Source organism: Myotis nattereri, assembly GCF_964212035.1.
Source record: "Myotis nattereri genome assembly, chromosome: 6".
In the NCBI taxonomy this organism is placed as follows: domain Eukaryota; kingdom Metazoa; phylum Chordata; class Mammalia; order Chiroptera; family Vespertilionidae; genus Myotis; species Myotis nattereri.
Genome location: NC_138081.1, coordinates 34606482 through 34632555, shown reverse-complemented (window position 1 = coordinate 34632555; position 26074 = coordinate 34606482). Strand labels below are relative to the sequence as shown.

Here is a 26074-nt window from a genome sequence, read left to right as displayed (position 1 = left end):
CCCCCCCCCCCCCCGCCCGGGTCTCCCAGGGCTTATATCGATTTCTGCCTTTCAGTGAAAGCGCTTTTGGCTGCCGCGGGTCGCACACCCCAGCACACCAGCCCCGCCGCTGGGAGCCAGAGAAGAATCCTTTGCCCTCTCCCGCCTCTCACTCCACACCTTGGTCTCCCGAGTTTTCTGCACGTGAATGGGTTCCTGGCGGATCTCCGAAGACCTTGCAGTGTTTCAGAAAGCTGGGCGCGCGCGGAGATGAGCGAACGAGCCTCTGCCCCCCTCCCGGAGGTCGTGCGCCCCTCGGGGACCCTCCTCCCGCGCCTCTCGGGGCGGTGAAGCCGCCGCCCCCGGAGCGAGCTCGTCCGGCCCGACCCCGCGGAGCAGCGGGCCCCCTCCCCACTTCCCGCTCGCAGCCCCTCTCCGCCAGTAGCAGCGCTGCTGTCCTCCCACAGGAGGGCTGGGAGGGCGCCCGAGTCCGCAGCGCCCCCGCCCCCTCGCTTTTTCTTTCTTTCCTCGGTTTGGGATCTTGCTGCCGGAGCCGGGAGAGGTTCGGAGAAGAGAAGAGCGAGGGACCCGAGTGCAGGCTTCCGCTGCAGCGCGCGAACGGAGCTGGGGTGCTGCGTCTCCCGCGTCCGCTCCCGGCCCTCGCCGCCCCGGCTAGGGCGTGAAGAAGGGAAGCCCTCGAAGGAGCCCACGGTTGGAGTCCCTCTGCCCGCAGCGCCGCGGGACCGGGGCGGCGACGCAGGCGGCCCGGGGGCCGGCTCCCGGCTCCCATTCCTCTGAAAGAGCGCGGCGGGGATCGCGTCTTCCCGGCGCTCGGCACAACTCCGCGGTAGCAGCGCGCGGCTGGACCAAGTCCGCTTCCCGCCGACTCGCCGACTCGCCGAGTGCGGGCAGTACCTGCACGCCCGCCGGCACTCCCCGTAGCCCGACCTCCTGGGCACCTGCGCCGACCCCCACGCCGGGCGCTGAAACCCCGGCTCCCCGCAGCGCCCCGGACCCGATGGAGAGCGCGCGGGCCGCGGCTTCTTGAGTGCGGGTGCCGCCGCCGTCCAAACTGCGCGCTGGGGTCCCCCGGCTGCCCCCTCTTCGGGGCATCCGAGAAGCCGGGGAAGAGCGCACCATGAAGTCCGTGCTGTTCAGCCGATTCTTCATCCTCCTGCCCTGGGTCCTGATCGTCATCATCATGCTCGACGTGGACAACCGCAGGCCAGTGCCCCCGCTCACCCCGCGCCCCTACTTTTCTCCCTACGCTTTGGGCCGCGGGGGCGCCCGACCCCCGCTCCGCAGGGGCGGCCCCGGGCGCGGCTCGGAGAAGCGCAACGAGTCGCGGCCGCAGCCGCAGCCGCCTCTGCCCACCATCTATGCCATCACGCCCACCTACAGCCGCCCGGTGCAGAAAGCCGAGCTGACCCGCCTGGCCAACACCTTCCGCCAGGTGGCGCAGCTGCACTGGATCCTGGTGGAGGACGCGGCGGCGCGCAGCGAGCTGGTGAGCCGCTTCCTGGCGCGGGCCGGCCTGCCCTGCACGCACCTGCACGTGCCCACGCCGCGGCGCTACAAGCGGCCGGGGCTGCCGCGCGCCACGGAGCAGCGCAACGCCGGCCTCGCCTGGCTGCGCCAGAGGCACCAGCACCAGCGCGCGCAGCCCGGCGTGCTCTTCTTCGCCGACGACGACAACACCTACAGTCTGGAACTCTTCCAGGAGGTAGTGGCCGGCCCGCCTTAGCGGGGGCAAGGGCGGGAGGGGGCCTCGGGGGTCGCCCGCACTTGGGAGTTGTCACTTCTCCGTGCACTTTTGGGACTCCAGGTGGAGCGCTCCTCGCGGGCAGCCCACAGCCTCTGCCGGCCCTGGCGCGTTTCGCTGGTCACGGGGGTGGGGTTTGGGGATAGGGGGTGAGGTCCACCGTGACTCAAGGGTGGGAGTCTGGCTTAGCTGCCTGCCTGGCCCCGAGATTGGGTTGCAGGAGTAGCACAGTTGGGGAGCACGGGGATGATCGCAGGAACAGGCCTGGGTGGCCTGAGGATGCAGCCCAGCTGGAGAGGTTGGTCGGGGAGACTATAGGCCAGAGGAGGGGACCAGGGAGACGGCGCCGCGCAGTGCGGGGCGGCTTGGTGTACTCCCCAGGCCTTTCAGCGCGCACAGGTGCGATTGGGATTCTAGAACCATATGGAGAGGAAGGTGGAGAGAATTATTTAAAAATCAGCCAAGAGTCAAATTTCTCTGGCACAGTCCGCTGGCACGGAAATGATTATTAATGAAAACATTACCTTCTAAGGGGGTCCTCCCTCCATCTCTCCCCCCACTTACAAAGGTCCTTTCCGACTCAGCATGCTGCCTCTTTTTTCCAAGGAAACTCTCTGGCAAATGACTTGAGATTGTCCTGCCTTGTGGAAAAGACTGTTCTGTCTTTTCGCAGCCAGAGCTACCAGCTGCAATTCCAGTTCCTTTTCTCGACCTTTCTCGAAGGCCTCTCTGTTTGGTGAGTTAGCAAGGCTACTCTTGCATGGCGCCCTTGCATCCTGGTGCTTGCTGGGGGTTCTGAGTGCCTCCGGCCCCACGCTGTGGAGAAGACCCTCTTTTCCCTTGAAAGGCCACACGTGCGCACAACCAGCCTGCACTGGGCTAGAACAGGTGTTACTTCTTGAGGCTGGTATTTTGCAGCCTGTGTGTGTGTGTGCTGCACGTAAGACTGCGTTCCAAGGGTGTGTCAGTTTCTTCTTCATACACAAATACAGCTGGAAAATATCTTGGATTCTTTGACATCCTGTGGGACCATTGCCTTCCTCTACCCCAAATTCCTTGATATCCTGCCTCTAAGACTCCATTGCCCCCTTCTCACCCAGGTAAACTGGACTGTGTGTCAGGTAAATCACACATGCCCCACACTTTCATTCTAATATCTGTTTAGTGTTCTTAACCTCAGGCCAATGCTACTTGTACACCTTCAGTTTTATTTTTCTGCCTATGTGATTTGAAAAAAATCCATTTCTTAAGAGTAGTTGCCACCTTCATTTCTATTCATCCTTTCCTTCTTTGAATTAAAGGACCAGTAATTGCTCTCTATCTTTTCTTCTCCATCCTTTCAGGAGGTAGGGCTTTTCTGTCCATGTTTCTACAGAAGAAATAAATGTATGGTATAGTCGTTATAACCAAGATTACAGATATCATCTGATTTTTTTAAAAATTGGGCTTTTATTTTTATTCTGCTTGCATACTCTCTCCCACAAAAGATATGGTTTGTATTCTGAAGCACAGACCTTTACATGTCAGCGCACCACAGTTTTAAGCCCACTTTTCTCCTGCAACTGGGAAGTTGCCTTACCTGTGAAACTGTCGCCTTGTGTGTGTAAAGTAATGCACATCATTATTAATTACCCCTTTAGGGGGCTGGGCTGTGAAGGGGGAATGATTTTCAGTTTATTCCCAGCTGCTAGCCTGTCGTGTGTGGTGTTAGATGAGGGCGAGAGTTGGCAACACAGGCGGTGAGACATTCAGAACAGTCTTCCTTTGATGCTTCCCAAACTGAAAGGAGGGCTTGTTGGTGGTGGCTACTAAGCAGCAAGAGGAGAATAGAGTAGGTTTTTTTTCCCTAGTGGTCCATGGGGGAGTTGGGGGGGCAGGAAGAAAGACAATATAAGAAAGGAGAGGGTGAGGAGAAAAAAAATAGTATTGGCCAGAGGAAACTATAAAGGAAAAAAGCAAAACTTTATGGAGTAATGAGAATAAAATTAAGAGCATGTGCAGCTCTTTTTTGTGGAGAGGTGCCAAGTATACAAAAATACACAACAGAAGCAACTTTTTTAAAAACACAATATGCACCACACGCTTAGAATTTTTTCTTTTTTTTATCTTTATTGCTGAAAGTATTGCATATGTTCCCTTTTTCCCCCATTGACCCCTTCTATCCTGCCCATCCCCCCACCCCAAGCCTTTACCACCCTAGACACACTTAGAATTTAAATTCTATAGCTCCTAGAGGTCCCTCCAAGACAGTAATTTTATGACTAGTCCCTTTGTCCACCACCATTCCTTCTCCCTCCCACATGATGCATTTGGACAGAGTAGGTGTCTGTTCACCATGCATATATGCCCGTACGTTTAGTTTTTCTTTTTACAACACATTTTCCTCATATGGCAAGCAGTAGTGATTCTCTAAAGAGTCAGATTCGTGGAATTTATGCATCCTTAGTTTTGTGAATTAATGGGATGGCCTACTTTAAACCAGTTCTAGGATTGATTCCATGTGGATTACAGAGTAAACAGGGCTCTCTTAGAAGAAAAGGTAGGACTAGATAAAGCAGACACTGAAGCGCCCTGAGAGGGGAGGGAAAATGCTGATCAAGGATGCTGTAGGGCGGAGGTCTGTATCTCGGCACTGTGTATGTGCACACGCGCAGATTAGTTTTTAAGTAATTCACGGTGCGTAAGGAAAGAACGTCCCAAGTCAGGCTTCATCTTTTATTCATAGTGCTTCCAATTTCCATGGTTGATGTAAACGCAGATAAGATAGAAGGAAGAAAATGAACCAGGTACAAATTAGCTCACTAAGCATTGGCTGCAAATGAAGGAAAGTAAAAGATGAAAGGTCTCCAAATTAAATTAAAGGCGCAACAGGCAATCCATGTTCAATTATTTCTCCGTGGTAACTGGCATGGTGTTTGCTTCTCCCATACAGCTAACTCATTTTCAGCCTACCCTTTCAACTGAGCTGTGCCACCTGGAAAGAAAGGTTTGCATTGAATGAATCCTACGTTAACAGCCAAATCCACTTGCAAATGAAAGCTAGTGTGGGTTGCAACCACAGAAACTCTGCTGGCCATTGGAGAGAACAGTGGTCAGGTGTGTGTGTGTGTGTGTGTGTGTGTGTGTGTGTATGTGTGTGTTTTTTCAGGTTTCCAGCATTTCAACAACAACTGCTCTTCCTGTGGCACTGATGGGGGTTTGAATTCTGGACCACAGGTAGTCCACCTGCCTGTGCACCCTATGGATGGAGCTCTCCGGAAAAGCTTATTTGCAAAGGATTTAAATGGCTTTCATAAAAGCAACTACCGAAGATAAATGTGACTCTATATCCAGTCATATTTTCAATAAGCTATTGATCAGATTTCTGTTCCTTACTGGAAAACCTTCCAAGTTTTCCTGAGTTTAAAGCTGATGCTTTTCAGGTGAAGTTGCTTTCACCTTTGCGAGTCCATTAAATTGAAAGGTTAAAAAATAGCACTTTCCAAGCAAGAACAAAAACTTCACAATTTTTAACTTTAAATTTAATGAGGAAAGACTGGAAGACAGGCCAACTCGAGACATTTAAGGAGCTCATGAAAGGACTCCTTTAATGAGACTGCATCTTGAAGATGTTCTGATGGGCCGTGAGCTGAACAGGCCCTTTGTTTGGATTTTTTTGGGGGGGTGCTGTTAAGTTATTTGTGTGCTAGGAAGGTGGAGGAGTTGAGGCTTAATTCTGTCTTGCTTCTTTTCTGAAACATTTATAAGCTCCCCCCTTAACAGGCAGCTTATTAGAGCTATGATACAAAGAATATTGAAATTCACAATTTTAACCGCCCCACCCTCCACCCCCAATAGTAAATTCTGTATGTTTCCTGCAAGGAGACAAAAGATCTACCGTGTTTTTTTTTTTTTACCCTGATACTTAGTGTAGGGTAATTATCTTTTCAAAGTGAAGAAACCCAGAAGATTCCATTATTTTACCTGAAATGTGTTCCTTGTGTTTTATTTCTCCCTATCTAAAAGCATATTAATAGTCATGCCTTAGGTCTGATAAAATGTGAGCATTTTGGGAAAAATATGGTCAAAGCTACAGCCAATTTTCTTAGGCTATTGATGTTAAATCTATAGATTTTCTTTAGACTCCCTGTGGATAGGCCTTGAGTTATGGCTAGTCTTTGACAGGGTTCTTTGGAGATCAGCAGTTTTCATTTGGATTTTGATAATTTAATGGACCAGAAATAATAACTCAGCTTTAAAAGACATTCTGTCTTCCCTCTTCCAATTGTCTTTTTCCATCATTCGCCCCCTTACTTTTCACTGACTATTCTTTGTCATGAATACCAGTAGACATGAAGATGTGTCTGAATTATTGTTTGGTACAATGAATGTGTGTCTTTTAAACATTTATGCTGTTGTCTGGTTCTTTTTGGAAACTATGTGGGTGACTCCATTTTCTTCTGTCTATTCCACTTGCCTCTAAATTACAAGCTGGTAATTTTTCTCTTGTGTGAACACTAATGAAATAGTAATTGCTTTTAAGGCTTGCTACAAAAGAAAATAGAAGAACCAAAGTGAACGGTCTTATTTATTAACAATTCCAGGGGGTATTCGAATAGTGGGGTTTTTTTGGTTCAGAATTCAATAATGTTCAGGTATGTCTATTCAAACCTTTCGGACTCTGATGGAATATTTTCTCAGTCTGTATAAGTTAACATGTTATTGTATATTTGATTTGCAGTGCTGTGGAAGCACGAAATTAGGTTTTGCATGGTTCTCAAATTCTCTCCCCAAAACACAAATACAATTGTTATACCAATCTATATGTAGGTAGGTAAGTAAATAGGTAGATTTAGAATAGATTTCCAGTTCACAGAAGTAAAAACTAATAAAATATAATCCATTGTTCATACCTGGTAATTTTTGTATACAACCTTCAGTAAATGTTAAAAATATCCTTTGCCATGGATACAAGCAAAATACAGTTGACATTAGTTGACACACGATGGGCCAGGAGCCACCCTTAGGATTGTACACATATTAATGTAAATACATCCTCACAACAGTCCCTGAGGTAGGTACTAGTACTGTTCCCATTTTTCCCTCCACCCTTATGCTAATATCTGATCATGAGCACAGTTCTTTGATGAGTACAGGGATCTTAAAAGTGCAGCCTGAATCTAATATAGTCAGTGTGACCAGTAACCCTTTTTATATTTGAGCAGAAGTACCAGGAGATAACGTGAAAAGATCATGCAGCTAGAATTTTTTGCAGAGAGAGGATTTTGAATCCCAGTACCTCGGTTCTAGAGCCTGCCCTCTGGACTGTCCTGCAGCTCATCTCATTCAACACGTACAGTCATATGGAGCTATGTCTTGTGATAAGCAAAGCTTTTGATCAGCAGGAGTCTTCTGACGCTGTTGCTGTCTTCCGGGCTGTCCCATCTTTATATCTTATGACCTTTTTTTCTTGGAGTCATTTGGTCTTAAGAAAATGTTATGTTCTCCCTCACTATCTCACTGATAGGTTATTTGATTTTTGGATTGTTTTTTCAAGTCAGGCGGAAACTGCCAAGTCAGCACATAGACTATTGTCGTATATTTTTTAAATTAGATACTCTTGTGAATAAGTAAGAATTGATCATTTCTGCCAGAAGATAAAACATTTAAAATAATGTTTCCCTCAGTTGATATGTGTACATCAGCAGCTGTGTCTCCTGGGCCTGTAGCTTGTCAGGGCAGACAGAATTGAATGGAAAAAGGCTGAATTGTTTCACGTTACCATTGAGACAGGGGAGAGCTGGGCACCTGGACCCATGTGAGCTGAAGCCTATGTGAGTGGCTGACACCTGCTGGTTTGGGGAGCCTCACGCTCTGTGCTGGTTATGCTGGCTGCTGAGGGCCCACACGGCCACATTCACAGAACTACTCACTTGTTAGTAGTGCCGGGGTCCAACCCCAGGGGTCCAGGGGTCCCCAAAGGTGTGGACGGAGTCGGCGAAGAAGGAATGACACGGAGGCAGCGTTCAGTTGATCAGCAGCCTAGCCAGAATCTCCAGCCAAGTTCTTGTCTGGATCTCCAGAGAGGTTCTGCTTAGGATCTCCAGCCAGGTTCTGTGTCCATGTTCTCTTGCTAGGTTCTCCAGGTTCTCCAGCCAGGTTCTGTAGCCATGTTCTCTTGCTAGGTTCTCCAGCCAGGTTCTGTCCAGGTTCTCCAGCCAGGTTCAGTCACCAGGTTCTAGTCAGGTTCTCTTGCCAATTTCTGTAGTCAGGTTCAGTCCAGGATCTTTTGCCATGTTCTCTCGCTAGGTTCTGTCTCTAGGTTCTGAGGCCAGTTTCTGTCCAGGATCTTTTGCCATGTTCTCTCCAGCGAAGTTCTTCTGTCTCTAGAGAACGTTCTGTGTAGGTTCTGTGCCTAGGTTCTGTCTCTCTCTCTGTCTCCTAAGTTCTGTCTTCTTACATCAGTTGATTCCAATCCTATCAATCTCTATTTCAAAGGTTAGGGCGTTTCTTATCTCCATTCCAGGGAGTAAAGATTATGTAGCTTAAGCATGATTGTTCATAGTTAAAGTGATTAACTACCCGCCTGGCACTTAGTTAAGAGGTTTTATTCCCTCCCTAACTTCAGGGGAAAATCCCTACCTGGGGAAACAACCTTTCTCAGAGACCTTGGTTAAAACATATAGTGCCTAGAAGGTGAGCAAACATATTAAGAACAGTATGCCATATATGCCAGGTCCCTTGAAACAGCAAGCATGGACCGGCTCCCGGCATAGTAGGTTTGTTCATTTTGTTGTCGGATTTCTTCTAGGGTTAGGCATTTCCCTGGATTAAAAAAACAAAATGAATGAAAAACATTGGTTGAGTCTTTTTGCATGGTAGGAAAAGCTTGGAGATACTGTGCTGAGAGGGTGATCTTTTTTTTTTTTTTTTAACCACAAGTCAGATTATTTGGTCTTTCCCCCCAAATAACTAAAAACTCAGTAGTTCTCTCCTCCCGCCTCCCCTCCCCCACCCCCATCAGTCAAACATTATGTATGGTACAAGCAGAATATAAGACTCTTATTTCTTCAACCGGGTATTTATAAATTATATCTTCATCTCTCTAATGAAAGCTGAGTATGCTAAATGTTGAACATTCTCCATTAACTGGGATTTCAGTTGTCTAAGATAATTGTATATTAGAAGTAATAATGTATCAGCAAGATTCCTTCTGCCTACTTGAGCTTAAACATGACCACATTCAGAAGATACTTTAATAAAATTAATCAGTATGCCTTCTCCTCCACTTAACCTGTTAATTGAGCACTAACTATGTGCTAGGTACTGTGCTTAATTACTGCAGCTGTGAACACAGGGCAGCCAGCCTTCCCAGATTGAGCACCTGCTCCCTAGGAACAGTGCATTGCAGGAGACCTGCAGGTGCCAGGGAGTGTAAAGCACAGGCAGCTAATGGAGTTGTAGGTTGGTTTTGTGTTTGTGCGGGGGGGGGGGGGGGAATTTGGGCTGGGGGTGAGTACTTGGGCCCACGTGGAACAGAGGAGGTTTATTCAGAGTGTATGTGGAAGAGAGAAAGGCACAGTTGGGCCTGCAGAGAAAAAGCCCAAGACCACTCTAGCGCTTGCCAGGGAGCCTCTCTGAGCTCTGACCCTTCCTGTCCTCAGGGCCACTGGGCCTCATGGGATAGGCCCAGGGCCGGCAAGGATGGGACTATAAACCAGCGAGGCACAGTCCAGGGGGGTGGGAAGGGACCCGTGAAGCCCTACATGGCAATGGACCCATCACGGAAGTCCGTCCTCTCAATAAGGATATTTTTTTTAAAATATATTTTGTTGATTTCTTACAGAGAGGAAGGGAGAGGGATAGAGAGTTAGAAACATCGATGAGAGAGAAACATCGATCAGCTGCCTCCTGCACACTCCCTACTGGGGATGTACCTGCAAACAAGGTACATGCCCTTGACCGGAATCGAACCTGGGACCCTTGAGTCCGCAGGCCGACGCTCTATCCATTGAGCCAAACCGGTTAGGGCTCAATAAGGATATTGATTGTGACCCAGTGGCCATCTTGGCACTGCTTCTGGGTGTCACACACACCTTGACCCCCTGGTTCTCCTTCCCCTATGAGAGCAGCAAGCCCTCGGCACCCAGGCCCCTGGCTGCCTTGTGATAATCAGTGTAGGCTAGGCCACAAGCATCAGTGCTGCCCAGACAGGCACCTGCTCCCGAGAAATCTGGGTCCTGCCAGCATCCAGAGCTCTCCAGGTGGAGGGAGCCAGGTCTGTGGCCTGAGAAAAGCGAATGTGTGGGTGTCCAGAGAACTGAAGGGTGTCCTTGCTGTCTTCAGGGGAGGAGTTCGAATCTCTCTCCAAACCTGTCTTGTAAAGCAGACTTCAGTTTCTTTGTATTTGGAAGTGGTGTTAAATCATGGCCATTAGATCCTTCTTCCTGGATACTGCCCTGTCCTTGTGTTAATCTGAGTTTGAAAAGTGTGAACATAGCCATGTGAGGAGCATGCTTTTGTTTTTCCCCCACCTGGTTTTCCAAACACCCGTTAAGCATATCTTTGACTTTTAACTCCTAACTAGAACTTGGTAAATTCACAGGAAAACTATAGATATGTATTTGTACATCTGGTTGTATTAAGGAAGTGGTAACATAAACTATTATGGATTCGTTATAGCCTCTAACATTGCATTATATAATGTGGCACATGTGTTTCAGCTCACTGTTTCTCCCACTGTAATATAAACTCCGTAAGGGTAGGAGTCTTCTTTTGTTCACTGCTGTGCCTCTAGTGTCCAGAGCAGTGCTTACCTGTGGTCAGTGCGAGGATGGCGGTCACAACAGGGTCTGGCGCCATAGCGCTCAAATCTCCTGTTCACATAACTCCTAAAAAACTTAGTAAAATTACACAACCTCTAGGATATTTTCAAATTGATGTCTAAATTAAAAACAAACATTTAAAATAGTTGCAAAGCTTGTGGTTTCTGGTGTATTACAGATATTGACATTTGTAAATGAAATTTAAATATATTCAGTGGATATTATAAACACTATAACAGTTGTATACCCACTAACATTCATTTAACAAATATACTTTTCAATCATGTGGGAATTTTATATGTTCTTGTTTTCCATTTCTATTCTTCCTTGGAATTTTATTCTAGCATAATATTTTGCGGTTCAAGGTTATTTACTGATCCTCCTTTTATGTATATCTTCAGTAACAAAAAATGAAATGTAGACAGAATTTACATTTTTCAAAAATTCCTGTGGCTATAAGTTTCTGTCTTAAAAACTCTTCACGACTGAGTTAACAGTACAGTTAGTAGCAGTTAACAAGTAATCAAAACAACATAAATGTTTCAAAGTTGGTTAGTTGTTAAGCATAAGAGCTACATTTATTGGAAATTGGTTTCTTAATGACATGGATGGACATTTTCTTGTTGATGTGTACTCCATATTATGGATGAATATTTCTTGTTGCTAGAAAGATATAAGGTTTAGCATAAATTATTTTCCCATTATTTCAGCTTTGTTTCCATAGGATGGAAAGCATTTTCTCATATTGGTGTTCTTCACTTTTTTTCAACTCTTGGGCTCTAAGCCAAAAATCATATGTTGATCTCTGAGCAGAAACTTTTAATGCTGAATTGATGACACTGGTTTTCCTTCCTTCAATTTTGTTGGAAGCAGATAATTAGAAACCTCTTGTCTTCCAAAAGGATCTATTACCCATTAATAGACATGAACTTTCTTAATGAAGACAGTGTTATTTCTAATTACCTTTGTTTGGTGCCCTAGAGGTTTGACCACAGTGGACAGCACATTATAAGGTTCAGGGTGGATGAGAAATTGCCCTTCTGTGAGGGGAGGGGAGGAGGGAAGGCAGAACCTGCCCCCCTTTATGCTGGTTTTAGGAAACCATCTGTGGGATTGTGGGATGGCGAAGGGTCAGGATTTCCACAGGGAGTCTTTGTACACACTCAGCGACCGCACACCCTCAGCCTGAGAACTGCTGTTTTGGTGGAAGGAGCACTAAGTTAGGAACTGGAAAGTGTGGGCTCCAGGCTTGGCTGAGCCAAAGCCCTCAGCCCCGTGACCTCAGAGGAACAAACGTTTATGGACCATCTGTGCTCTGCCCTACATTTAGAGGTGCACACTGCTGTTTAACTCTCATGTCTCTGCGGTGGGCATTCCAATGTCTGTTTTACAAATGAGGAGAAGCCCTGACACGCAGCTTCCTCCCCGGGCCTGACACTGACGTGTGCGGCTGCTGTGAGAAATGGGGGATGCGCAGGTGAATGGGTGAACAGGGCAGCTCCCCCACCAGGTGGTTGTCTGCTTCTCTGTAAGTCGGTGGCCACAGGGGCTGTGCAGGGGCTCAGGAAGGCAAGATGTTCCCAAGTCCCCCAGCCAACCAGCCCGGCGGCCCCGAGGTGCTGCTCTGTGAGCCGATGGGAATGAGGATTTAAATACGGCCCATGTGTGGATGTGTTGTTTATCACCTAAATAATCTCGGCCTTGCAAGAATAAAATGTCAGTGTGGGTTTTAAAGGTCAGATGACAGTTTGGGGATGTCTGTAGCTTTGAAAAGTTCCTCGGCTGCATCTGGCGAAAGTGCTGAGGCAGCCCAGGGAGGCCTATGTCAGGGGCTGCGGCCTTGTTCAGAGAAGCTCTGTTAACACCTGGTCTCCAGAGCTGGTGCTGGGCGTTCACCCCCTAACCTTTCATTGTTTTCAGTTTTCTTTCATGATTACATTTAACTATCTGCCTGTTACCTCTGATTCCTGCCCTGCATACTGAAAAGACAGGTTTTGTGATTGTCTGGTCTTGTTTCTCCACCTTGTTTAAAGATTTAAAAAACAAAACATTAAGAAGTTGGCTTGATGATGCTTGTGGTTTCTATGGACAGTGACTTGGGTTTTTACAGAAACACAGGGTTTCCTCTGAAAATCAGTGGAGATTAAAATATAGGTGTCCGTTTGTTTGGCTCTTGTAACTCCAGTGACATTTAAAAGAAAATGCCTATTCTTTGTTTATTATTAGGTCTCTTTTACCACATGTGAAAGGCCGGGGGGGGGGGGGGGAGGGGGGAACAAAAATTGAGTATTCCTGTTATTTTTTATTTACCATTTTAACCATTTTTTAAAAAAATATATTTTATTGATTTTTCACAGAGAGGAAGGGAGAGAGATAGCTAGAAACATCGATGAGAGAGAAACATCGATCAGCTGCCTCCTGCACACCCCCCACTGGGGATGTGCCCGCAACCCAGGTACATGCCCCTGACCAGAATCGAACCTGGGACCCTTCAGTCCGCAGGCCGACGCTCTATCCACTGAGCCAAACCGGTTTCGGCCATTTTAACCATTTTTGAGTGTGCAGTTTGGTGCATTAAGTAGACTCACTGTGCTGTGCAAGCATTGCCTCTGTCCCTCTCCAGAACTTTCTCACCGTCCCAAACGGAAACGCTGTTCCCATTAAACAGTAACTCCCTCTTGCCCGCTCTGCTGCCCCTGGTACCGATAATCTACTTTCTGCCTCTTATGAATTGAACTCATACAGGGAAAATCATACAATAATTGTTCTTTTGTGTCTGGCTTATTTCACTTAGTGTCATGTCTTTAAGGTTCACCCACATTGTGGTATTTATCAAAATGTCATCCCTTGCTAAGGCTGAATACTGTCCCATTGTATGTATAGATCATCTTTTGTTTATCCATTCAACCACCCATGGCGACTCGAGTTGCTTCCTTCTTTTGGCTGTAGTGACTGCTGCTATACACATTGGTGCATAAATGTGTGTTTGAGTGAATGCGTTCAGTCCTTTTGTGTGTGTGTGTACAGAAGTGGAATTGCTGGATCATATGGTAATTCTGTTTAATTTCTTTGAGGAACTGCCATTCTGTTTTCCACAGTGGCTGCACCATTCTACATTCTCACTTTAGTTTTTTATAATGGCCTTCCTAATGCGTGTGAAGTGATATCTCATCGTGGTTTAGATTTGCATTTCTCTAGTGATTAATGATGTCAACCACCTTTTCATGGGCTTATTGATCATTTGTGTACCTTTTTTGGAGAAATGTGTTTTCATGTCCTTTGCCAATTTTTTTTAGGGTTTTATGTGTTTTTTTATTTCCCTTTTCAATTACAGTTTACATTCAGTATTATTTTATACTAGAGGCCCATTGCATGAAGAGATTCGTGCAATAGGCCTTCCCTTCCCCTGGCTGCCAGCACCGGTTTTCCTCTGGCACCTGGGACCCAGGCCTTCGCTCTGGCCAGAGCCTTCAGTCTTCGCTCTGCCGCTTCGCCCCTACATATGCAAATTAACCGCCATCTTTGTTGGGTTAATTTGCATACTCTCCTGATTGGCTGGTGAGCACAGCGGAGGGACGGTTAATTTACATGTTTGTCTATTATTAGGTAAGATTAGTTCTGGGTGCACAGCATAGTGGCTAGACCAGGGGTGGGCAAACTTTTTGACTCGAGGGCCACAATGGGTTCTTAAACTGGACCGGAGGGCCGGAACAAAAGCGTGGATGGATTGTTTGTGTGAACTAATATAAATTCAAAGTAAACATCATTACATAAAAGGGTACGGTCTTTTTTTTTTTTTTTTTTTAGTTTTATTCATTTTAAACGGGTCGGATCTGGCCCATGGGCTGTAGTTTGCCCTCAGCTGGGTTAGACAGTCATATACTTTACAGAGTGCTCCCCCACACCAATATTTCCAGTACCCACCTGGCAATTTTGTGTTTCTTTATTTTGTTCTTTAGATTCCATATATAAATGACATCATATGGTATTTGTCTTTTTCTGACTGTCTTATTTCACTTAGCATAATACTCTGTAGGTTCATCCATGTTGTCGCAAATGGTACGATTTCGTTCTTTTTTATGGCCAAGTAATATTTCATTATATATATGTACCACAGCTGGTTTGTCTACTTAATTATTGAACGGCGCTTGAATTGCTTCCATATCTTGGCTATTGTAAATAACGCTGCAATGAACATAGAGGTGCATGCATTCTTTCAAATTAGTGTGTTCCTTTTCTTCAGCTATATACCCAGAAGCCGAATTGCTGGGTCATAAGGCAGTCCCATTTTAAATTTTTTGAGGAACCTCCATTCTGTTTTCTGTAGTGGCTGTACCAATCTGCTTTCCCACCAAAAGTGCATGAGGGTTTTCTGTTTTCCACATTCTCACCACTACTTGTTGTTTGTTGATTTATTGATGATAGTCATTCTGACAGGTGTGAGGTGATAGCTCATTGTGATTTTAATTTGCATCTCTCTGATTAGTAACAGAGCATCTTTTCATGTCTATTGGCTATCTGTATGTCCTTTTGGAGAAGTGTCTATTCAGTCCTCTGCCATTTTTAAATTGGATTGTTTGAGGGGTTTTTTGGTGTTGAGTTGTATGAGTTCTTTTTTTTTTTTTTTAAATAAATTTTATTGATTTTTCACAGAGAGGAGGGGAGAGAGATAGAGAGTTAGAAACATCGATGAGAGAGAAACATTGATCAGCTGCCTCCTGCACATCTCCCACTGGGGATGTGCCCGCAACCAAGGCACATGCCCTTGACCGGAATCGAACCCGGGACCCTTCAGTCCGCGGGCCGACGCTCTATCCACTGAGCCAAACTGGCCTCGGCGAGTTGTATGAGTTCTTTATAGATTTTGGATATTAACCCCTTATCAGATATATCATTCTTTGCCCATTTAGGAATTGGATTATTTGGTCTTTGTTGAGTTTAATGAGTTCTTTATATATTCTGGATATTAAGTCTGTATTCAATATGTGATTTGCAAATATGTTCTCCCATTCTGAGGTTTGCCTTTTTATTCTGTTGTTAGTGTCCTTTGATGCCCTAAATTTGAAGTTCAGTTTGTTTTTTTCTTTTGTTGTTTTTGCCTTTGGTTTTATAGCCAATAAATTTTTTCCAAATTCAGTGTCATGAAGTTTCCCCCTGTTTTCTTTTAATAGTTGCATAATTTTAGCTTTTATACTTAGTTAATTAATGTTGACCTATTTTGAGTTAATTTTTGAATATGGATATCTAGTTTCGCCCCCCCTCCCCACCACCACCATTTGTTGAAATGACTGTCCTTTTCCCATTGAATGGTGTTGGCACCCTTGTTGAAAATCACTTGCCCATCTATGTGAGGGTTTATTTCTGGGTTTTCTAGTCTGTTTCATAGGTATGCATGTCTGTCTTTATGCCATTACGACACTGTTTTTGATTACTGTTGCTTTGTAGTAAGTTTTAAAATGAAAGTGTGTGTCCTTAACTTGAGAGTATCAGAGAAGCAAAATAGATAAAGAAACACGAATCAATTATCTGCTATTACAACAGACGCACTTTAAATATAAGAACAGAGTTAGGATAAAGGTAAAAGCTGGGGAAAGATATACCATGTGAACATATGAAAGCTATTGTGACTATGTTAATATCAGACAAAGTAGCTTTCAAAACAAAGAGGTCACAGGAGATAATGAAGAACATTTCATAATAATAAAAGGGTCAATACATCAAGAAAAATAACAAATCTAAAGGTGTCTGCACCAAATAACATAGCTTCAAAATACATGAAGCAAAAAAAAAAAAGAAAGAAAGAAAAAAGGATAAACCTAAAAGGATAAAGAAGAATTCAGTCATAGAAATTTTTTTTAAAAGGAACAAATTTTGTTAGCATGCTCATTTGCAAAAGTTCTATGCAAACCTAACTACATTTGCTACAATAAATACACCTATAAAAGGGATAGGACAATAGATGAAGCTTATTTGATTTTTTTTTTAGAAGGAATGTATTTTAACATTGATGGCGGAAAAGAAGATGGGCTCATTGCGGGTGGGGGAACTTCCACAGTAGTAACCTCTTTCTCTTGTCCTTTCCAGTACTGTCACAATAGCATTATACTCTTAGGCTGGAATTCTTCCCTGTAATGGTGCCTACTTACCTAGAAGCCTTGAGGAAAATAGAAATTTAAGTAGTTCCTAGAGTTGGCTATAATGAGTCCACACACAGAAATTACGTGTAGCTGTTCAGTCTCCCCAACAGTCATGTTTCCTTATAAATATGTTCAGGCCAAACCTCATCAGCAAGGACACCACAGAGATGATGTCGTCTTCCTCCTCCCACATCCAGTAGGGGTATTTATTGTTATTAGGTCACCTTGTGGCTGGTGATGCCAAACTTGGCCACTTGGTTAAGGTAGTGACTGCCAGATCTCTGCTGTAAAACACATTTATCCTTTGTAATTAGTAAGTAGCCCATAGGTTGATGCCCTGAGACAGTGTGACTGTGCTGCTTCCCATCCTTCACCCAAGCGTTCTGGCGTCGAATGATGCTTCTTGCTTGAATTAGTTATTACACTGGGAGTATCAAATGGTGATTTTCTGATTGTTTCGTTCCTTCTGCACTTGTTATATGAATGGCATTCTTCTTAAAGAACCTATAACCTGTAGCCATGGACTGTCAGTCCCCCTCCCACACACACCTATAGCCATGGACTGTCAGCCCACACACACACACACACATACACAATGTGTTTTAAGCTAGCAATGTTTTCCTTAATGATGCTCAAATTATTCCCAGATTGGCCAGCAACTCTTCAGATCAGCTTCTGTCTTTATTGCACATGTCCGTGTTTATCTTCGAGCAGTTCTCTGCATTTTTAAAAAATATTCTAGACTCATAATTTACCTGTGCCCGACCTGGAATCAGTCACTTCTCCAAGGAGCCCTAATTCCTTCTAGTGGAGAATGATATTTACAAACCAAGATCTGGGTGTTAAGTGTATTTACGGCTACTGGGGTGTTCATATTTCTAGGCTCTTTAATCATGAGTTCATATTGAAACCTCCTCATTATTTTGTGTTTTTATTTTAAATCAGCTTATTAAGGTACAATTTACCTATTATAAAATGTACTCATTTTAAATGTAGAGTTTGCTAAATTTTAGCAAACACATACTCATCCTTATAACTATCACCTTATGTCAGTTTTCACCACTTATGACCCCTAATCTGCTTTCTATCACTGTAGATAAGTTTGCCTATTCTAGAATTTCATATACGTGCAATATACAATCTGTAACCTTTATCTGGTTTCTTTCTCATTCAGCATTATGTTTTTGAGATTCATTCATGTTGTAATGAGTATCCGTGGTTTATTACTTTTTATTGCAGAGTAGTAATCGGCTGAATGGATATATCACAATTTGTTTATCATTTTACAAGTTGATGTACATTTGTGCTGTTTCCAGCTTATGGCTATTATGAATAAAAATACTGTGAACATTTAGGTACAAGTTTTTGTGTAGACATATGCTTTTATTTTTCTTGAATAAATACTTGGAAATGAAACTGCTGGGTCATATGATAAGTACATATTCTTAACTTTATAAGAAATTGCTAAATTGTTTTCCAAAGTGGTTGCACCATTTTATACTCCCACCAGGGATGTGTAAGAGACCCAGTTGCTCCACATTTTCATCAACACTTGGTATTGTGTCATTTAGTTTTAGCCATCCTAGTGGGCATGTAATAGTATTTTATTGTGCTATTAACTTCCATATGTGCTGTCGGGTTATTTGTTTTTCTTTGGTGAAATGTTCATTCATATTTGGCCCATTTTTAATTGTCCATAGTGGGTAATACTACTCATGCTTTAGGTGTTTTATTGAGCTGTAAGAATTTTTTGTGTATTCTGAATGCAAGTCTTCAGTTAGGTATATATAGTGGGATATTTCCTCGCAGTCTGTGACTTACTATTTTTTCAAATCCTCACCTGAGGATATATTTTTGTTGATTTTAGAGAGAGAGGAAGGGGAGAGAGGCAGAAACATATACGTGAGAGAGAAACATTGATTTATTGTCTCCCATATGCACCCCAACTGGGGATTGAACCCACAACCTTTTGGTATATGGAACAACACTCCAAGTGACTGGACTACCCAGCCAGGGCCAGTCTGTGACTTACTTTTGAATATTTTTAACAGTATTTTTTAGAGATTAGAAAATTTAATTTTGATTAAGTCCAATTTGTGGAATTTTTTTAGGGTTCGTATTTTTAAGTCCTATCTTAGGGGTTTTTGCCTACCCTGAGATCACAGAGAGTTTCTCCAATATTTTCTTCTACAAGTGTCATAACTGGTTTCTGTGTTTGGGTCCATGATTCCACTTTAAATTAATTTTTATGAATATTGTGAGATGGAGGGCTTGGAGTTCTTTTTCTTTTTCTTTTTCTTTTTTTTTTTTAAATATATTTTATTGATTTTTTACAGAGAGGAAGGAAGAGAGATAGAGAGTTAGAAACATCGATGAGAGAGAAACATCGATCAGCTGCCTCCTGCACATCTCCCACTGGGGATGTGCCCACAACCCAGGCACATGCCCTTGACCGGAATCGAACCCGGGACCTTTCAGTCCGCAGGCCGACGCTCTATCCACCGAGCCAAACCGGTTTCGGCTTCTTTTTTTTTTTTTAACATAGGTGTCCATTTGTTCTAGAACTATACATTAAAAAGACTAACCTTTCCCCCACTGAGCTCTTTTGGCATCTTAGGGAAAAAAAATCAACCGGCCATCTGTGGAAAGTATTTCTGAACTCTCTAATCCCTTCCATTTTTCTACCTGTCTGTCTTTATACTAGCACAACATTGTATTCATTACTGCAGTTTTATCATAAGCAGAGCTCAAGCTAGCTCCTCCCAGACAGTTCATACCAGGATTTACAAATTCATATGCCTTTGAGCAAGTGATGTAATTAAGTGTAGCTGACCATGTGTAAGCAGTATTACCTTATTTGCATTAAAACTTAAAAGGCTAAAAATTCAACCTGACTTATTTTCATTTATGTCCCTTTCCCCTATATTTCTCATAATTTTTCTTATTTCTAATGGTGTCTTTTATATACATAGCTTGCATATTAAGTACACAGAAACATTCCTCATTTCAATCAGACAATAATGTTGCCGCCCTGTTTTCTTGAAATGCATGGACCATTGGTCTGTTTTTCACTTTCCCACTTTGGAGAGAGGAATATCTCCCATGACAGCGCAAACTAGCAATGAACGGTGATTGGCATGCAGACTCAGCTTTGGGGCTGTGATGGGGACTGGTGGGGACTGCGGCAAACGGGGCAGGGCAGGTGCCGTTGGAAGGCACGGAGCCTCGCAGTGCCACTGTTGCCATGTGGAATGCTAGCCTCGTTTGCCACATTTTCAGAGAGACCCGAAATCTTTGGGTTTTAACATGTCTCAATTTAAAACACAACACTGTGCAGGCCAAATGAAACTTTGCTGTAGGGCCGCATATGGCCAAATGCTCCAGCTTGTGACCCCTGGTCTGCACAATAAGTAAGAGCATAGAAGGTGAGTGGAAAACTGACTTCAGGCTAGAGAATGAGTCTATGTCATACCTGATTGGGGTGGGTAGAGAAGGGATGGTCACCTTAGGCACATTTGAAAGGGATTTCTTTTTTTAAATAATAGACTTTAAACAGAAAATCTGATAGTAGAGAGTTCCCATATACCCAGTGACCCTGTTACTGACATTTTGCATTGGTGTGATATGTGTGTTATAATTCATGGGTCAGTATTAACTAAAGTCTGTTCTTTATCCCGATGCCCTTAGTTTGAACCTGGTGTCCTTTCCCTGTTCCAGGATCCTACTCTGCGCACTACGTTACATTCCATTGACGTGTCTCCACAGGTTCCTCTTGGCTGTGACATTGTCTCAGAGTGTTCTTGTTGGTGGCCTTGAGGAGTGCTGGGCTTGGTGTATTGTAGCACGCCCTTCTAGTGGAATTTTTTCTGATATTTATCTCATGATTAGAATGTGGTTATGGGTTTTAGGGCAGAAGATCACAGGCATCAAGTGCCATTTTCGTAACATCAGGTCAGGGGTACATGCTCTCAATGTGATTTGTAGCTGGAATTGTTCTGGGGCTTGGGGCTCTTTCCATCAGCTCTTTTCTCTTGACATGTCCTCCTCAGTGTGGGTTTGTTTGGTGGTTTTGTTTGTTATTTTTTAAACACCTTACTTTCTGGCACTACAAGATGCTTTAGGCTTACCTTGTGTATTTCCCATCCCAGTCCTCGAATCGGCTGTTTCTCCAAGAGGCCCTGGCTCTTTCTCTTAGAAAATGGTGTTTGAAATAAAGACCACAGAAGTAAAGTGCCATTCTCAGTCCATCATGTCAAGGGGACATATTTTCAACATGATTTATCATCTCAGCCTTGATCATCTAGCTGAGGTAGGGCTCACCAGGCTTCTTCACTGTGAAGTTATCCCTGCCCCATGGTGTTCTCTTTGGAAGGAAATTGCTGTGTGCGGCCATTCCTAAAGAGTGGGAGTTATGCTCCACCTCCTTGGGCAGGGGTGGGGTTTTCTATGTAACTTCTTTTGAATTGTTATGCTTGGGAGATTTGTCTGTTTCTTATTTGCTAACTATTTAGTCATTGAATTATATACTTTAGGTTGTGTTAGCATCTAGTGTTTATTTTATACTTGAGGTAGTAATCTAATACTACTTTATTTTATTGCTCAAATTGTTCCAGCTTTGGCCATTGGGGCTCTTTAGTAGACTCCTGTGGGCCTTTTACATGACCCCAACAACGTGCAGGGCTTTGTTTGTTTTAGATTTTTTTATGCACTGCCTTACTTTCTAGCTCTAAACATACCCCAAGGTCACCTTGTATGTTTTCTGCCCCTGCCCTCGAATCAGCTACTTCAAGTAGTTCTGGTCCTGTTTTACAACATGGTATTGGAAACCGAGATCTGGGTGCCAGGTGGGCTCATTGCTACTGGAGTGCCATTGCTTCTAGGCCTCTTAGCTGACAAAGCGAGGAAATACATGTGTGTATACTAACCCATGTATATACACATGCCTATCATATACATATATACACATACCTATCACTCTATCTACAACTCTCTCTATATTAAGCTAAACATGAGTTCATACTGTTGTCTCCAACTATATTCCTTAAGCACTTGAATCATTCTAGCTTTCTCTTTCTGTAAGTTCTCACTCCAGCAGAGAGAAACCTGGCTCCCAGCATCCACCATCTGAAGTGGATCTTTTTTAAAATTAGGGAATGCAGTGAAACACTCCTGTCAAGAGCCAGCAGCACTTAAGTTTCCTTCTTCCTGGAAGGTTTTGTGTCTTCTGTCCACACTGGTTAATGCTACTCATGCTTTAGGCTTAGCTCATGCTGGGGTCCTCACGGAAATCTCAGCAGGCCACCCAGCAGGTTCGATTCTTTGCAGCATGTTCTCCTAGCATCACCTACTTCCCGTACAGCCCTTACCAGCACAGAGCCTACGGAACTGATTTTGCAGTTAGTTGTATCGTTGCTTTATCTTTCCCAGAATGTTGACTTTGCAGGTAAGGACGACACCTACCTTGCTCAGGAACTAGCACAGCACTGGACACACGTTAAATACATGATACGTATCCAGTGAAAAAGTACAAAGGGAATGGAGGAAAGGTTATACTCTGTCTTCTACCCAGTGACATAGGAGAAGGGTTGAGAATATAACATCAGGAACATTTCTGCTTTCTAGCAGTCTCAACTCCTTTAAAATATTTAGTTGACGCACCTCAAAGGTTCATGCTGTGGATGGTGGTATGTGGAAACCAAAATAGGCACCAAAAAATATGTCCAGGGCAACATCAAGTTACGTTAAGGACACTGTGGAACAAAGAGCACTGAGCAGAGTAACAATTCGTTGAAAGAACTATATGGTGACGTCATTAGGGGGCAGATGCAAGAAAGAGAACGAGAAGAAGCGACGGTAATTTTCAGACTTGTTCCAAAGAAAATGTATGGCGTGTTGGATCGTATAAATGTATTTCTGTGTTGGAAACTATCAGATGTTTATGGACAGTGAAACTGGAAGGACCCTTGTCTCTAGGTCACCGCTCCTGTATTCTTTCATATTCGCCTGCTCTTTTCTTTAATTTATTGGGTCCTGTTGGATTTGGGGTGGGTTTTCTTTTTTCCTTTGAAATTATTAGTTTAAAAGCCAGGATACTAAATGCAACATTCTTTATAATTCTACTCCCCGAGGTTGCCTGTAGCGTTTTCAATTTCAGAAGATCAAGGACTTTATTCATTTCCCTTTGGAAAAAATAAAACAAGATTTCACCTACTGGCATGTCTTGAAGGATGCTAAAGGCATTTAACTTTTTCTGTTTTACTCTAAAGGCATTATGATCACATGCGTGTGCTCCTCTGAAGTGCGGCAATCCCTGGAGCTGGCTGTTGGCCATCTCTCAAGGAGGGACCAAAAGGATGTAGCTTAAAGCTGCCGGGGCAAAGTTGGCTAAAGAAACAGGAGCTGGTTATTGATCAGGGTCACCAGACACGTGGGCCCCAGTTCCCTGCCACCTCCTTTTCTGGAGATGAAGATAAACAAACCCCTCCCTCCCAGGGGTGGTTGCAATGGCAATTCGCCTGGAGGAGTGTAGAGATGTACCAAGTGCATCTTTGTGCCCTTTTAGCCATCGGGTCTATGGAAATGGCTCTTCGGGAAGTGATTTTGACTGGTTACCATTGCCATGCAAGTCCAGGCGGGAGGAATTAATGACAGACTATGGCATTGAATAAATAGGAAGAGAATGCCTTTGGGGATCTGAACTGTCTATAATATCTATATATATAAAAGGCTAATGTACTAAGTAGCTGACCACTCAACTGTTTGACCGGTAGCTATGCCGCACACTGACCACCAGAGTGCAGACACTCAATGCACACACATGGAAACATGGAACAGACTGATGAATCTCAGAGGGAAGGGGCAGGGAAGGAAGAGATTAACCAAAGATCTTATATGCATACTAGAGGCCTGGTACATGGATTTGTGTACTGGTGGGGTCCCTCAGCCTGGCCTGGGGGGATGGGGCCAAAACTGGTAATCCAACATCCCCGAGGGGTCCTGGATTGTGAGAGGGTGCAGGCCAGGCCAAGGGACCCCTTCGGTACATGAATCTGTGCACCGGGCCTCGAGTTATAACATAAATATGTGAACTGCCTTTTCTTTATCTTACTATCCAGGGCTTTCTTCCTTGAGTTTAGATCGGAGCTCATACCAGGCACCTGAAGTTGTGCCTCTTACAAAACCACTATTTCGTGTTAAGAAGGTAGCAACCCTTTTAAATGCTGAGAATATTTTAGTTTTAGGAAAGGGTTTTACTTTTAACAGGAACAGTCTTTGTTATCTTTTCCCCCCTCTCAGAAAAGAACATAGCTGCCACGGATCCTTAAAGAGCACAGATTCAGAGAAAAGGACATCGACAGAGGATAGATCCGGGGGGTGACATGAAGGCGTTCTGTAAATAGCTGTGCTATTTTCCTGTGGAGTGTCTGGCACTCTCTATATAGTACCATGCCCGTGTCTGGGAGCTGTGTGTCTGAGTCTGCGATGAAGCATCCATGCCGAATCTCAGAGCGGTGCCCACATGGCCAGGGCAGCTGGCTCTTTCTGAAGTTTTAAACTCTTTAAATGACAAACTTTTTTACTTAGCATCCTTGGAAGCAGAATCCTGCCTCATCACTTGCATTCAAATAGTCATCACTTCACCTTTAACACCAGACACTCTGGGGGAAAAAAGTGTGAACAAATGTTAGTTCTGAGATCTTCGTAGAAATTTTGTGCTGAGCAAAATCTATCCTTTCTAGCATGAAACTGACACAGAAATGTAAAGTTTTGCTTCTTTGATTCATCTCATTACCTAGAACCCTAAGCCATTGTGTGGTCTGTGGGCAAAATCCCGTGTGTCTTTCATGACCTAACTTAAATGAAAAAGCCTTCCACCAAAGATGCCTGGCCATATTTTCTTGGATCCTCACTTGAAGATATGTTTTTATTGACTTTAAAGACAGAGCAAGGGAGAGAGAGAAACACTGATGTGAGAAACATCAACTGGTTGCCTCCCATACATGACCTGGGGTCCAGCCTGAAACCTAGGTATGTGCCCTGATCCGGAATCAAACCCGCAACCTTTGCGTATACAGGCCGATGCTCCAAACAACTGAGCTACCCAGTCAGGGCGTGCTTGGCCGTATTTGTTTGCTTTCTAGTGGTCCCACGGTTATGGTTTATTAGATTGTCTTTAATGGTAATTTCTCTTGCTATTTTAAAAACACCTTTGCCTTTTGCTGTTTTAGTAACTGTTCTTGTCTTTGATTGTGAGCCTGTCCCTTACAGGCTCTGATTGCTTGTTACATGTGGCCCCCATTTCAGTTACTACCTGGTGTTCACACACTTACCAAGAATTTTTTGGCACCTGCTGTATGCAGAGCACAACCCATACATTCTCATGTCTGAGACGGGATCTGCTTACCAGTTTTTCACAGATTTGAAAATTTAGTGCAACCGGGCAAAAGCAGTTTGAGAGCTGAAAAATCATAGGCATTTTAAGAAAATATCAAAAAAGAGCACAGTGCTATTTTTTAGTGCCGTAAAGCCATTCTGTTAAGGAAAAACCTATGTGTTAGATTTAACTTTGTTTCTTAGTATGTTTGGTATATTTGATATATAAGACCCAAAAAATTGAAATGATTTTGTTTTCTGCACTATGGGAGCAAATAGGAGTCTGAAGGTGGAGTGTATTGGGAGAGAGCTGTATTTTTGTGAAATTTTTAGTAAACTTTCTGGGGGGGTTTCCCCACTTATGGAGAAGAGCTATAACATAAAAGCATTAAGTGTTGTTTTTTATTCAAATTATTTCTGAGAGAAATTAAAGATCTCAATAAATGGAGAGATATATCATATCCATGGTTAGAAGAGTCAGTGTTCTAACTCAGTGTTTGGTGAGATGTTAATTCTCACCAAATTGATGTGCTGAAATGGGCAAACCAACGGTGAAGCTCACATGGGAATGAAAAGGATTAGAGCAGTCAAAACAACTTAGATAAAGAAGAACAGAGTAGGAAGACTAACACTACCTGATTTTAAGAGTAATTGTAAAGTCATAGTAAATCAAAATAGTGTGATATTAACATCAAAATCACCAAACAGACCAATGAGAGAAGTCCAGAAACAAACTCGCACATATGACATATGATTTTTTACAAAGATGCAGAGGCAGCTCAGTTATTCCCAATTAGATACAGTTGGAACAATTGGATCTCCATATGCAAAAAAAAAAAAAAACAACAAAAGGAACTTCAGTTAGCCTCTCATACTGTATATACAGATTAGCTCAAAATAGATAATAATGTATCCCCACTGGTGTGGCTCAGTGGTTGAGCATCAATCTATGAATCAAGAGGTCACGATTCGACTCCCAGTCAGGGCACATGCCCCGGTTGCAGGCTCAATATCCAGTG

At 43.8% G+C, this 26074-nt stretch overlaps 1 protein-coding gene across 1 annotated transcript in view; it reads left to right on the top strand.

Annotated features, from left to right (window-relative positions):
- Positions 1-540: 540 nt before the first annotated feature.
- B3GAT2 (beta-1,3-glucuronyltransferase 2) overlaps positions 541-26074 on the top strand; it is a 56561-nt gene continuing 31027 nt past the window's right edge. Inside the window, exon 1 of the mRNA XM_081094486.1 lies at positions 541-1702. Within this exon, the coding sequence (XP_080950612.1) occupies positions 1118-1702 (585 nt within the window). The 5' untranslated portion in view covers positions 541-1117. The remainder of the gene's footprint in view (positions 1703-26074) is intronic.